General features: G+C 35.7%; 1 protein-coding gene across 1 annotated transcript; it reads right to left on the reverse strand.

Moving 5' to 3' along the window:
* Positions 1 to 890: 890 nt before the first annotated feature.
* On the reverse strand, positions 891 to 12,578 carry LOC133519725 (SPRY domain-containing protein 7). The gene is made up of 4 exons (XM_061853789.1): positions 12,165 to 12,578; positions 11,504 to 11,674; positions 6,469 to 6,774; positions 891 to 5,450 (listed from the first exon to the last, which is right to left on the reverse strand). The coding sequence occupies exons 1-4, from the start codon at positions 12,265 to 12,267 to the stop codon at positions 5,353 to 5,355; spliced, it is 678 nt and encodes a 225-aa protein (XP_061709773.1). The 5' UTR covers positions 12,268 to 12,578; the 3' UTR covers positions 891 to 5,352.
* Between the last annotated feature and the right edge of the window lie 2,474 nt (positions 12,579 to 15,052).

Genomic DNA, 15,052 nt, shown 5'->3' on the forward strand with positions numbered 1-15,052 from the left:
ACATATATCATTGACACCGACAAAGTAGTAAAATAAAAACTAAAGAATTTTGTTAGGGCAAATTCTCCAAAATGTGTTAAAAATGTTATACGTACTTAAAGGATAGGTATTTTATAGATAAGTAACCAAGAAACGAAACTACTTAAACACTACGGTGCCCTGCATGTTTGTGTCGGGCCCCCAAATAGTCAACATCACGCAATAAAGTGGACCATTTTCTGCGACATCGACATACTCGTACAAGACCTCGGACTAATAATACGAGTATCTTTATTCTATGTATAAAACCAATTATCAACAAATTTAGCGAGCAGGCTTAAGAGGCTGTCAACACCCAATGTCCTTGAAATTGATGTTACTTAAACAGTTTTTTAAGAAAGACTATTTGTTTTAGTCAAGTAAGAAAAATATATGTTCATATTAATTATATTTCAAAGACGTGGTAGTACTCGATACATGATTGAACGAAATCGGCTCGATAGAAAATAATTGCAAAGCTTGGTCTTAAAATCACAATTAAACGGTTTTATGTCTTTATTGTTTTGACTTATAGGTCTGCAATTAAAATCACAATTTCAAAACATTTATATCTAAACCGCTATTGTGTAAAATATTACACTAATAATCCACTTTTTTTTTTTTTATTAATTTTCTTATTATTCCCTTGCCCAGGCCCAGTAACATGCGACAGTGCTTTCTCATTTACTCCGATAAGAATAGACAGTGCGCGCGCTTTAGGTATTGACAGCCTCTTAACGGGTTGGAGTCACAACTTAACCTCTGGAACCTTAAAACATTAGGTTACTGTAAATAATAACATTATAAATAAGTCTGGGCAGTCTCGGGATTATAGTGAGCGAATCTTGTGAATAAATCAAAAGCATTCACAATGACAGTACATAATACATTTATTTTGTTATTATGTTTTCTTAATAAATTAATTCTTTACAATAATGAATACAATTATTTGCTTTCGGATATGCCAATCTGTAGGTCGCGAGACCTCATTGAAGCTTAAAATAATTAGTACAAAAGAATAATAGGTGATTATTTGCCGTCTATAACTTTAAATTGATTTCGATACAACACCTACCTACTATCTACATCGATTTCAACAGCCTCGCACCAGCGTCAGATGATGCTTACCTGTATTTGTTATTACAGCAGTAACAAGTTGATTTCATTTCATTGAGCAGTTGCAACACTTACAACCTACTGGACATGCCGGTGAAATATTAGTAACGCAGTAGCCTAATACGCAGTTGAAACATATCCATTCGTTATTATAGCATAAGCTAACTTGATCATTTTGTTACTAGGATTTTTATTGTAACTAAAACAATTATCAACACTAGGTATTAGCAACTTTCTTGAATACTTTCAACATTAATATAGGTAAGCAGGTATTTTATCCTTGCCTTTTTACAGTTGTTCTTTTGGACAAAGTTAGTAGTTATTACGATACGAAAAATACGCATAGTTAATGTAAAACTGTTAAATCTTGGTAACAAACTGAACAAGTATCACATAAATTATCTGAATTTGTAACGTGCCAATTTATGCAGGCAGGGTGCATGATGCGCTCATTTACATAATTTATTAATAACTGCCTTCGCATCGACGCAATTGCCTATACGACACTTTCATAGATTTATAATTTCATCAAATGAATTCCAACAACAACATTCTCTACTTACTTCATCACATACAAATGTTAAGCTAAGTTGAAAGCACACACAAATTAGGTATAATTTCAAATATCCCTCCAGTTATCATAGCCAGTCGTCGTTTTATCCCTCGTACCGCTAGCAATACGCCTATCTATATATAGAAAATTATTATTCATACATTTACATATATTTATTTCAATAAGTCATAGCATGACAAGTAGATATCATACTGTTACTAAGTATACGCGATTATGATTAAACACATTAAATTTTCATTAGAATACTACATTCATACAAAAATAGATTTTGTTTCATAGAGTTTGAAGTAGTAAGTAGATAATTTAGTTGTAACGTTAATAAATACCATATGGCGAAGAGTATATCAGTATAAAAGGTCTTGTAATTTAGGGATCGGTGAATGGAATGAATAATGTATTAACGAATCTACACACGCGTTAACTCACAATCAGCTGATTGGCGGCTGCCTGGAGCCACATGTCCATGAGCTCCTGTAATTGCCTATGGCTCTGATTGTTGTCTATGATTTCGGATCATATTGTTTATGTTCAAACGAAATCTGTATTCAATACTTGACGTAATTTCCATCCATAGACATTCAGATCTATATGTAAGATATGTCTGTGATGGCTCTTTATCCTCCCACTGTCGGCGCTGGAAACACGCCCTGACTCTATTCTGATAATTCTAGTCTCTGTCTAGGTAACTCGAGCTACGTACTTAATGATCGGTATGTGTCGTTTTACAATGAAATGACTACTCCCGTAGGTACTTAAATCCAGAATAATGAAGAATAGGATATAATATTAACGATTCTGTAGGGCTAAGATGGTCGGCTCTTTATCATTTGTCATTATGCCTGCCACGTTCTAACAAGTATGTAAGTGCGAAAGTGACGCATGACATGACAGATGATAGAAATGCGACCATAATACCGCTGCTGGCATATTTATATAAAAATATGATTGAAAAGTCAAGAAGCCACGTACCTATACCTATACATATAAACAGTAAGTTTTATTCATTGTATATCAAAAGACGGTAACCTCGTGAAACAGGCTCGCCCAATACGTCAGTTGGGCAAATTCACGATAACTGTCGTTACACTGATAGCGGCAAGTTTTCAAACAATAATTATTTACGATACAACTGCGAAAAATAGGAAATATGTAACGTGTGGTGATAAATAAAATCGACACGAGTTGCGAATTACTTATTCGCAAGTGTATCGTACAACTTTTTACAGTTTTGACATAGACACGGAAGGTACTTATTCCCGCACTATGCGGAAAAGTAGCACCATATGTATTTACTGTAAAAGTGATTTGTGGTGCAATTAATATTTAAATATTATATTTTAGTATTTAAATATTATTTCTTGTATATGCACATTTAAATTTCATTGAATTACATTGGAAACATAACCAGTATCTTAACTCAGCACACAATAATGCTCTATTAACTTACATAACATTAATGGGACATGATTTTTTGAGGCATTAGGTAAATTTATGATTATATTACTTCGTTATTGATTTACGTCATTAAAATCGTGCCAGTAAAGAGTTCACGTACTTACGATCATTTACATTATTTTGCTTTGATAAGTAATATTTACGGACTTTAAAAAGACGTTTTTCAAAAAAAAGACATTTCAAGATTGTTTACCTTTTTTCTAATGCTAAAACAACGAACTATAGAGAGGAAAGCCGTTTTCCCGGCCCGGTACTATAGATTTAATTTTAGAGTCTGTATAGGTATAAGTATGTAGTTACGGTTCGATAACAGCTCGCACCTTTCAGACTTACATATGTTTTGGTGTTTGTCGCAGGAGACCATAACTGCAACACCGCAAGGCTAGGAACAACTAGTCCAATTGTTAGGAATTACTAATTTAAACATTGTGGCTAGTGTTACAGTTACAAAAGGAACTAATTTAAATAACTTTTAACAGAGATCAATCAATAGGTACACGCAACATATTGTATACAGAGTGGAAGCCATTATTGGGCCGCAAGGAAAATATTGTTTCTTAAGAAGAACAACTGCATTTACTATGTATAATTTTTATGAAAAACTAGATAGTAGATTAGCCAATAATCGGTCATATTTTTCTAACGCACGTTGGGTGAGAACAATCAGGACAATAAATTCTTCCACGCTGTATATTTTATCGTCTGCATCTTACAAATCTAAATGTATATGATATGAAATAATACGAATAGATAGTCGTTCTATTCGTCTAGCTTTTTGTCCTTCTACTTACAGAAGTATTGTTACAATATTAAGTTGTTTATATCAGCTTTGTTATCTAAGTAAACACAAAGCATATTTATATTTGCAAATCTTATTGCGATATTAGCAATCTTTTTTCGCCTTCATTTTGAGCTATCGTGGAACAAAATATTTTTCACGTCAGCAGCTGGAACAAGGGTAATTTGCTGCTTAAAAACAGTGAGCAAAATCGCATTTTGCTCACTGAGTGAGACAAAATAACATTCAAGTTACCTTCATATTCGAATGTCATTTCAACGTGCGGGGCCTAATACAAATATCGATTTTGAATGAAAAATATTTAATAATAACATTCGTTTTTAATTGATTTGGTTGGTTTTATTGATATTTTACAGTTACTATTTTCCTTGCGTTGGTGTGGTGAACATTTTTGTGTTTCACTCATGGCAAAATCTGTTCACGTTCTAACCGTGGTACCACAGCTTTTGTACCACATGGGGACCACGGGTATTTTTTTTTATTTCAACCATGGTCCCACCACACTGTTTCATTTCAAAACAACGTTTCCTTCACAACTTAACTAGACGGAGCTCCGCTACACGGGACTCCTATTTCTGGCCGGTTTGCCCTCCGGGCATGTGAAGCTACTCTCGCAACGCTCAAAATTCCACTTTTCGAACCGGTTCATTTTTGGAATCTTTCGCTTGCTCGGGTATCAATATTAGTACGAGAGGTTAAACAACAACTTTGCCCCCTTGTAAAACAAATAACTATTTCGAGTCTACCGTCTCAATTATGGTTAAAACTGCAGAGGTTCTTCCAAACAAATTGGCAGGAATGTAAATAACGGTTATGATGCTTCATTTGCGATAAGCAAGATTAGTAAGTAGTATTTAATAGTATAGTATGTAACACGAGTGAAAATCCTTATGCGGATCAGGGCACTGCACGGACAACAGCATTATGTTTGCAAGACCTCGTCATTTTTGTACGAAATATCAGAAAAGTGATGTCTATAACGTCACTTAAGAATGCTTATTAGTAAGATAATCTTCATCAGTAGGTGTATCAAACAGCCGCTCTTATTTGAGTTTGTTGTAAATCCTCAGGAGAAATCAATGGCGGTAAAATTGTGATTACGTTTCATTTTCTTTTTAAAATTGGTTAATGTATTGAAATATTCTGTCTAGTAAATAGTTAGGCTCTAAGCTTGGTCTGCTTAATAATGATTATACAAACTTGGTAGCAGTACATGATGGTTTATATCGCGCGTACCTTTCCTGTTGAGCTGTAGGTTAAGTAAAGATGCCGTTGCACCCCGACATACACTTCAGTACAGCAGGCGTGACGCGTGACGTATACAGCCGCGGGCCGCGGCCCGCACGCGCGCACACTCGACTGTCCATGCTCACTGTTCTCGTCTCTTCTGTTAGAGTAGGGATTGCTCCACCATGATTTTTTCATAGCCCGTCGGAGGAGGGTACAGGAAGTTGTCCAATATAATGTCCAATATCGCACCATCGTCAACTGTAATCAAGACAGACAATAATTAAGAACCGGCAGTAGATGTAAGAAGGTCCATTGCTTCTTTCTTTTCCGTCTCACGTGACTGATAGGAATGGTTTTATTTCCACCTGTTCTCGCCTCTGCCACGTTCCATCGGTTTAATTGATTGTTTTAAAGTTGATTTTGTTAGAATGTACCTAACCATTACCAATGTATTAGATATAATGTAGTTCTATACAATGTGTTTGTCCACGTATAGTGGATCCCGTTAACCACGTATAGTACGATGAATTTTATCGACAAATCACCCCCCACACCTGTTTTTACTCAACCATTTTAAAAATGCACCCTTTCAAAGCTTTATGTTGCCAAACACTACTGTACTTGGTTAATGGACCATTATCTGTCCATTTACCTATCGCACATTAAAAAAAAATTGTTTGAACTCGTGTAACTTGTGACTTGTGAAGTGTGTTATTGGGCTATTGGGCTATCATTTTGATGTCAACTATTAGCTGATATTCAACAATAAAAAAGCACAGGTAAATGATCTCATTTTCAAAAAAAAAGGATAAAATGTAAAAAAAGCGAAGTTCTAAAGACAATTTTTATTTTTGCTATTAATTCTCGAGTAATTGTGGAAAATTGTGACTTGTGACATTATGCTTCAAATTTATGCCCTAATTCATAAGCTATCGTAAGTTTTTTTTTATGTGCGACATAAGACTTAGTAAGGGTGCATTGTTTTTAAAAGAATGGCTAAAGACTGCTCAAAACCGGGAGGAATGGAAAAAAAGCGGGGGGGGAGGCCTTTGAGGGGAGGGACACAACAGGCTCTCAATAATAATGAAAATAACTTATAGATATATCGTCATAGAACAGGTCGTGTGTAGATCAGTGGTTTTCATCCATTTACATGACGCGAGCCCCTTGGCATAAAATGGAAAAAAGAACCTCGTATAAAATAGAAAAATATATACACCATATGCATACTAATACAGAAAATTATAAATCAGCTCAAGCTAAGATAGATACTCACCATATAAAGCGGGGTAAATCGTCCCCCTGATGTTCCTAACAGGTATCTCCATATTTTTTCCATTTACGAAGAAATTGAGCTCAACATGATCGTAGGCGAGTCCGATGGTGTCGCCCTCGACCGGCATGACGGCGAAGGGGTTGGCGTCGTCGCGGGGCGCGGGCGCGGGCGCCGGCGCGTCCGTGGCCACCAGCAGGTCGGCCGTGGGCGAGTCCCGCGGCGCCGGCGACAAGTGGTACAGCTCCTCGTTCCCGTGCCGCACCGTGCCGTCACTGTTCAGGCACCATGACTCTTTGTCCACTCCGCCTGCAATGGTAACACGGCGTGCTTATGAACCACTGAGAACGGCACGTCAAACAAGGTCTAAGTATGACTCAAGATGCACCTCGTTGCACGTTGGCATGCCTGGCCGGTGGCCAATGCCCTTTAGCTTAATTCCTTGTTACCTTCCTTAGTAGACTGTATATAAATTTTGATATACCACACATGCTAAATATAGCTTAACCATTATTTAGAAGTACCTAGTAGTAAAAGATGGTAATGTTCTCAATTAGCGATGAGGATGGATGCATTATTAATAAACATTATTAGTAGATTGAATACGAATTGAAATACATTTTAAATACATACGTTGTTAATGCGTGAAATAATTTTACTAATGCATGCTATTTTATTTTCGGTGATAAGAAAGTTGCAGACTAGCAGCATGTTCATTTACACGTTTTTACTAAAAACAAGTTACTTTTAAAAAAAAAGAGCCAGTAAAACGTCAAATTCATAATGAATTATTATAATTATAGCATAAAAGTATCGACGATTTTCATAAGTTTAATATAGGTACAAAAAAGGCATTAAGAAAATATCCGTATTTGAAGACTTTTTGACTGGACTAAGCAAGAAAACGGGCGCCTACAAAAAAAGTGGCTGTGACATTATCAGACAGACAGACGGACATGACGAATCTATAAGGGTTCCGTTTTTTGCCATTTGGCTACGGAACCCTAACTAGGCGATTTATCATTTCGTACTCAATGAAAGTAGGAAAATAATATCCTGAAGCTTAGAAGACAGGGTCTCACATAGTTTCCTTGCAATTGGGTACCTAAATTTGGGTCCCATACAAAACAAAAATCCTTTTTTGCTTTAAATATGCCTTCTTTTGATTTTTTTTTTGTTCTCCGTATCATTTTCTATCGAATAGTATTTTTTTTTAATACGTTTTTCGCAAAAAAAGTACGAATTTCCGCTTTTTCGTTCGATTCGCCCCATAGTGTGTTAGTTGGGTATTAGAGTATTGCGAAATTATGTAATATAAATATAAAGTTATTTCACCGATTATTATATTCTCCGTATTAGCGTTAGTTATAATACCTCTATAGTTTAAGGATAAATTTCTTTCCGCAACGGTTTACAGGTTTCGAAAGTTTACTAAGAAACTAATTGTTATTCGAGAATGTAGCTAATAGTTAAGTAGTATTTTCATTACATCTATTTATTAACCTACATAAGAAAAATACACTGCTGGCATCACTACACTACTAATCTGACATAAAAGTAGCAAAGTGCATTGCAATCTGGCTGGATTATCTATTAAGAAGTAATCGGTTTGCTAAAATGGGTCCCTTGATTCCCTTGAACAACATAATATGTAATAATAGAAGTGTCAGATACCCAACAGGTTCTTATCATGAATCAGGAGTAACTTAAGATAAAGATACTTTATTTTTCAAGTAGGCATATTACAATGCGCTTCTCAACGTCAAATAAAGCTTTACCGGCTCTAACTCTACACCTCTACCCTCGAAGATTTAAGTCCCTGCTCAATTGGAGGAGGGTATCCCAATATGGGACCGGCACGAAACTCGGCGGGACACATCTTTTCAAAACATTACATCTTACAATGAACATGCATTAATTTTGAAAAAAAATGTAGTTCTATGCCTTCAGTAGGAAGAAGAGCGTAATTGACATGAAGTTGAATCCGAGAAACTAAATTTTGAAACATCAAATTTAAAATTTCTGCTGTAACTGTATAGAACGACTTAAAAACATTCTGTAAGAAGTGAAAGAAAGATAATGACTGAAACATGAAAGATAGGTTTCAAACGCTTAAAACTCAACATTCTCTCGCATGTGAACCTTAAAATAAAAGAGGAAAAACCAGCCAAGAGCTTAACGTGCTTCAAAAAGTTCTATTAAGAAATTTGTGCACATAAATCCTTCTCCCTTTTGGTAACTTCTCTTATATCACTACTTCTTATAAAAGAAAGTGCCGCGCAAAGCGTAAAGGAGGTCGCGCGCCGCGTCTGTCTGTCTATATGCTGTATGTTCACGATAAACTCAAAAACTACTGAACGGATTTTCATGCGGTTTACACCTATTAATAGAGTGATTCTTGAGACAGTTTAGGTGTATAATTTGTATATTCGTGCGAAGCCGAGGCGGGTCGATAGTATTACATAAAAAAAAAACTAGTAAAAGCGAATTTTATACAATATACTCGTAAGTCGATATTTGAAAAATGTTTAGTAGCACCTTCTTTCTTTTCAGCAGTTTCTTCATACTAACGGCACAACTTAATGGGTTCAAAAAACCGGTCATACTCATAATTTTGTTTTTGCTAAAGCTTGAATACCTCCCAAACAAAGATTTGTCAATACTGAAAGGAATAGCGTTAAAAGAATTTGCTGCACAGTCCTGTTGTGCGAAATAAATTAAAGTTCCTTTTAGAAACTTAAAAACAAACAGTAGATTTTAAAGCTATGGCAAATAAACATGGTATTCACAGCATTCAACATTGTATGATGTCATAGAAAACTTTCGCTTAACATGCGTCTAACCAGTTTAATGGCAAATTTGCTACAGTTATGGTAAATAGGTACTTGCTAACTTTCGCTCACACCAACAAAAGATAGTCGCTTAGCATCAAAAATGTTTTCAGCTTAGTAAAATAATATAAAGGTATGTAAGCCAGCAGCTGTTTAATAATTTATTTAGTTATAATTAAAAAAATCTTTGGCCTTCCACTGTTAAAATTAGCATTCAGCCTGCACCATGACCTTCTACGAAATCAGTGGCATAATATTATTGGCACAGTTATGCTAGCAGCACAACATACTTCAGCATGGTGAATCATGCTGAGCCAATGTTGCACCTTACATGGACATGATATTGTATAAGCCTCTATTGTATAGTGCAATACTTAGAAACACAATACGTGTTAGATAAGAGTCCATGAGATATTTTACCCAAACCTTAAGCTAAACAAAAGGGTAAGGATTACGGCAGTGTGTACGGGCAAGCTTGTATCATGCATTCCACTCCAGTGTCAAAACTAGTTACTGAGAAAATTTTGATGAACAAGGTGATATAAGATTTGTTTTCTTGGCCTGGCACATTTAAAAAAAGGAGAAAGTTTTGAACAAAACCAACATTGAATTTGGTTTGCATTACTAAAAGTATTTCAAATGTTCAACCCTAATCATGGAAAGGCCAACCTTATTGCTAAAAATGCATATTATATAGTATGTTTAAAAATACAGCAGATGAAAGATGCATCAACTCACCAAACTATATAGTGATGTTTCACCTATTAAACGTAAGATGGATGTTTCTATATTACAGCAAAACATGGGAATTTATCTATGACAGAACATCATTTGTAGGTTTATAGCTTTGTATTTACAGAATATAATTTGAGGAAAGCATACATAGGCCGCTAGAAAAATTTTGAGACTTGTTCATGCACGTTACCCGAACTGCGCCATACTCTGTCATTTTATACTACATGTATAGCAACAAGAAACTTCTCGTGCGATTGCTATATTTGTTTTAAATAATTTTAGTTTACCCCAAGATGTCGAAGTTGACGCGTCGCGACTTACGTGTTGATAATCATGTATAATTTCAAGTGCGGTTTAACTGTTGATGATTGTATCAGTGAAATACAGTCTGTATTCCACGAGATAGCACCAAGTCGTAGCAGTGTATATCGGTGGTACAAACAATTCGAACGTTAGGACTTTAACCTGTATGATGATCCACGTTCAGGGCGGCCGCGCGATGTGGTTACTTCAGAAAACATAGCCGCTGTAAAGAAACTAATTATATAAAACAGACATATAACCTACAGTTAGAGGAAACTTTGCACCTTAATGCACCAGCCATTCGCAGTATTCTTCATGACCACATTAAAGTAAGGAAGCTGTGTATGCTTTGGGTACCCCACATTTTGACTGACGCCCAAAGAGTGTTGCATCAAATGGTGCAAAAAAATGATAAAAATGTTTGACCATGGAAAGGCACAGTATGTAAATACATAGTATAGTAACCGGTGACGAGTCTTGCCTATACTACTACGATATAAAAAGTAAATCTAAAAACAAACTATGGGTGTTTGAAAATGAAGAAATGCCAACTACAGTAAAACAGTCACGATTGGTGAAGAAGAAAATGGCGGTGGTATTTTTTAGTAAAAGAGGTGTTGTTAAAAGTATTACCCTAGATGAGCAGAAAACAGTCACTGCTCAATGGTACACAGAAGTTTGTCTGCCTCAACTAATTGTAGAGCTTAGAAAACTACATCCAAATTCGCAGTTGGACACATGGCACCTGCACCATGACAATGCACCGGCACATCAGGCTGAGAGAACTCAAACAGTTATAAAGAATTCAGGGCTGACGCTGCTAGAACATCCTCCATACAGCCCTGATCTTGCACCCTGTGACTTTGGTTTGCTGCCCATTGCAAAAGAGGCTATCAAAGGACAACATTTTTCCAGCGACATGGACTTAATGGCTTGAAACAAGGCTTGTGCAGAAATCCCAAACGAAACATGGGAGCATATATTTAGTGACTGGTTTCGGCGTATGCAGAATTGTATTGCCAATGTTGGATATTATTTTGAAAAAACGTCATGTGAAGGTCCTAAATCTCAAAACTTTCCTAGCGACCTATGTATTATTTTATAAAATTTGTTATTCTACATCATCTAAGCCAATAAATGTATGCAAAAGCTATTCAAAAATAATTTACCATGTACTTTATTAAGGTCAGTGTCCCTTGTGGCCAGGCCCACTGCCCACACTCCACCCTGCTGCAGCTTCACCTCAAAGTATGCCTTGTTCTGCACCAGCGGCGCATTGCCCAGTGCGCAGCCTGACCCACACACACGCTGCCCTCCTTTCACCACTACCACCTCATGTCCTAAAATATACAATTAGAATGTTATGCATGATATAATTAGTTATTATTGGAGATTAGTAAAATTTGGGTTAAGAGTGAAGATGCACAGTACAATTTTAACCTAATTTAATTTGCTCCACTATATTGTTACATTCATTACTTAATTTCATTGAAAACAGAAAACTTTGCTTAACAAATATTTTATAAATGTAGTGAAATGTTTTGTATGGTAACTCTACTAGATACATTTTGCCATGTTGTAAGTGTATGTGTATTGTGAAGACTGTAGTCCAAGGTCTCTCGTGCATGAGATAAGACCTGTGCTGCAGTGGGACGCACATAGGCTGAATTATTAGGTATATTATTAATATTAAGCCATATCCAATGTAAAGCACACTCTTGTTCAAAACACAAAAACATTCCTGTATATCATTCATGAAATATTTAGAATATTTCATGAATGATATACGGGAACACAAAACATGTTCTAATTAACGAAATTGTGAAATACCCATATGTAAAGTATCCAGCTGAACGGGATTCTCCTTGATACGAATGGGAACAGTTGGAGTAAGATTAAACCCGTTGAGACACCCCTTTAGGCAACAAAACATTGTCAATTCAAATATTTAAAAAGTTTTGAAACTAATAAATTTAGCTTTAAATAGTATAGGCGATAAACAATATTGTTAAACAATCGTCATTTTTTGACAACCCACGCAGAGCAAGATCGATGACAGCTGAAATTGTGATTGGATATGACGTTGTAATAAGCGTTCAGATTCCAACTTAATATACTTGAATCCTCAATTTTCCAAGTTTTACAGTAGTAATTGAAAATGTATTGACGTTATTGTAATTTCCCTGTTTTTTCTTTGAAGTGTTTTGAAATCTAAGGACTCCTAAAGCCGAAATTACATTATATCGGGCCCGAAGTCGAGTGCCAATTACATCCACACTCGCTAACGCCCGATGCCTGGCCCGACCTTTGGGTCCGACACAGAGCCCGAGCAAGAGTCTTTTTCCGTTTCATCAAATATCAGGACATCATTTACAATATTTTAGTAGTATCGCTAGTGTGGATGTAATTGGCCCTTTAACATGACGTCATAACGGGTGTAACGGGTGCTCACAGTCATAGAAAATAATATCATTTGATCGACTCAACACGCTGTCGAATAGGGTGGCGTCGCGTCACGTTTTAATACTTAAGTGTCAATTACATCTACACTTTATCGGGCCTGATATCAGGGGGCCTACCGCGAAATCCGAAATTCGCAAATTGCGAAGATCTCTCACTAAGACGTAATTAGAGTGACAGAAAAAAATGCCCGCAATTGACGATTTTCGATTTTCGCGATTGTAGCCCTGACCCGACTTCGGGCCCGAGCAAGAGTATTTTGTGCTAGTACATATGGTGCTACTTCCGCACTTTAAAGACCCATATAAAACGTTGTACGATACACGTGCGAATAGGTAATTCGCAACTCGCACTCGCAACGGTCGTGTTTTAATTCATCGCCACTCGTTACGAATTTCCTATTATTCGCACTTGTATCGTAACAGTAACGTAATATGCTAATGTTCGCACTTGTGCGGTAAAGTAGCACCGTTTGTACTGTAAAGAACAGTATTAACTTTAACAGAACATGGACGGATTCAAATTCCTGTAAGTCATGCGTACAAAGTGAACAGGGTAGACTTTGAGTATTTATCACACACAGTATTATACTCTTTTGACGCATACATCGCATTATGACGCGTTTACAAAGAGCACGACCCGAGGTCACCATACATAGATAGGTAAAGAGCTACATACAATCCGAGCTGCCCAACACAACTAATCATAATCATTCTTTATTGCAACCATGGTACAGTATAGATGTTATACATGATATACAATGTCTCACATGGACCCTGCAAGGGCACAGCATATAATATCTTATTCATAACTCATAACCCATAACATATTATCATATTATTAGCAAAATTATCAACTTATTTAAGAAAGTCATGAAGCAATTCTTATATTACACATGTCAAACAAATAAATTAATTAATGTACAATATTCATAATACAGATTTAGTTTTTGGTTATAAATTTATGTAAGTTTGTAAATAAATGTCATTGTTTTCATTAAGTATAGTTAATTAAAATTGCTTAGAAGGTGTCTGTAACATCATCATCAAAAAAGTTCTGTAAGTTGTAGTAACATTTATTTATCACAAAGTCTTTTAACATTTTATTAAATTGTTTGTAATTTTTTTGAGCCTTGATATCATTTTTAAGGTGGTTATATATTTTAACTGCCATGACGTTTGGAGTTGTACTATGGAGTTTGAGTTTAGAGGTTGAAGGCAAAGCTAAATTATGTTTAAACCTTGTTTCGAAGCGTCGGGGCTGGTCTACTAATTTTGTAAATAGGTCCGAATGTTTTCTTACGAACTTAGAAATTTCGAAAATATACATAGAGGTTAGGGCTAGAATTTCATACTTAATGAAATGTGGTCTATAGCTTTCTGGACTCCATATATTTGCGAGGATGCGTATGCATTTCTTCTGAAGCAAAAATAAAACTAACTTGTTTTCTACACCGTTTTATACTATAACAGCCCAGAAAGCCAAGATGCCAATCTTGGATATTATTCTTTCATATTAGAGCGACAGAGTGACGTTAGCGTTCGCTACGGCGTAAATGATTGGCATCTTGGCATTTTAAATATTTTTAATTTACAACACATTTGTTACGTTACGAATCATTACAAAAAATAGATATAATACAGTATTCAACTTGTATGTACATAGATAAATACCTACCTATTATATTGTAAGGACATGAATTTAACTGACGATTTAAAGATGAATGATTTTATATTTAATAATCAAGCCCACAGGTGAAAGTAGTACTTACCTACTGACATTTCCATTGAAACTCGAACGATTTTTCACTTTTTCAATCAATAATTTACCTTGTGAGACCGAAACACGTTAACCTTCAATACTTGGGCGTTTATGTGTTTAATTGATAGCTGTTACTATTTTAGAGGTTTGACAAAAACACCGAAGGTTTTTTTATAATTATTTTCGGAGTTAATTTGATTTGCGAGAAAAACCCATAGAAACCATAAAAATGCAATATCTTTTTTCAGGTACATTATATGCAAATAAATAAAATATGATCTCAAAAAAGAAGTTTGTATTCAGTATTTATTTCTTGCAAACCATGGTACAGTCAGCGTCAAATACTTTGTAGCAGTCAAAGTGGCCAAATAGTTCGGTACACCATACTAAATATATGGTGTACCGAACTATTTGGCTACTTTGGTTGCTACAAAGTATTTGACGCTGACTGTACATATTTAGTTCTTATACATATCATATGGTATCACATGGGACCC

The sequence above is a fragment of the Cydia pomonella genome, chromosome 1 (genome assembly GCF_033807575.1).
Source record: "Cydia pomonella isolate Wapato2018A chromosome 1, ilCydPomo1, whole genome shotgun sequence".
Taxonomy (NCBI): Eukaryota; Metazoa; Arthropoda; class Insecta; order Lepidoptera; family Tortricidae; genus Cydia; species Cydia pomonella.

Coding starts and splice junctions, on each gene's coding strand:
- LOC133519725 (XM_061853789.1), bottom strand. CDS start 12,267: ATGTTTTGTTGCCTAAAGGGGTGTCTCAACGGGTTTAATCTTACTCCA. Junction 6,775..11,503: donor TGACCTTAATAAAGTACATG/GTAAATTATTTT, acceptor TTACCATTGCAG/GCGGAGTGGACAAAGAGTCA. Junction 5,451..6,468: donor GATTTACCCCGCTTTATATG/GTGAGTATCTAT, acceptor TCTTGATTACAG/TTGACGATGGTGCGATATTG.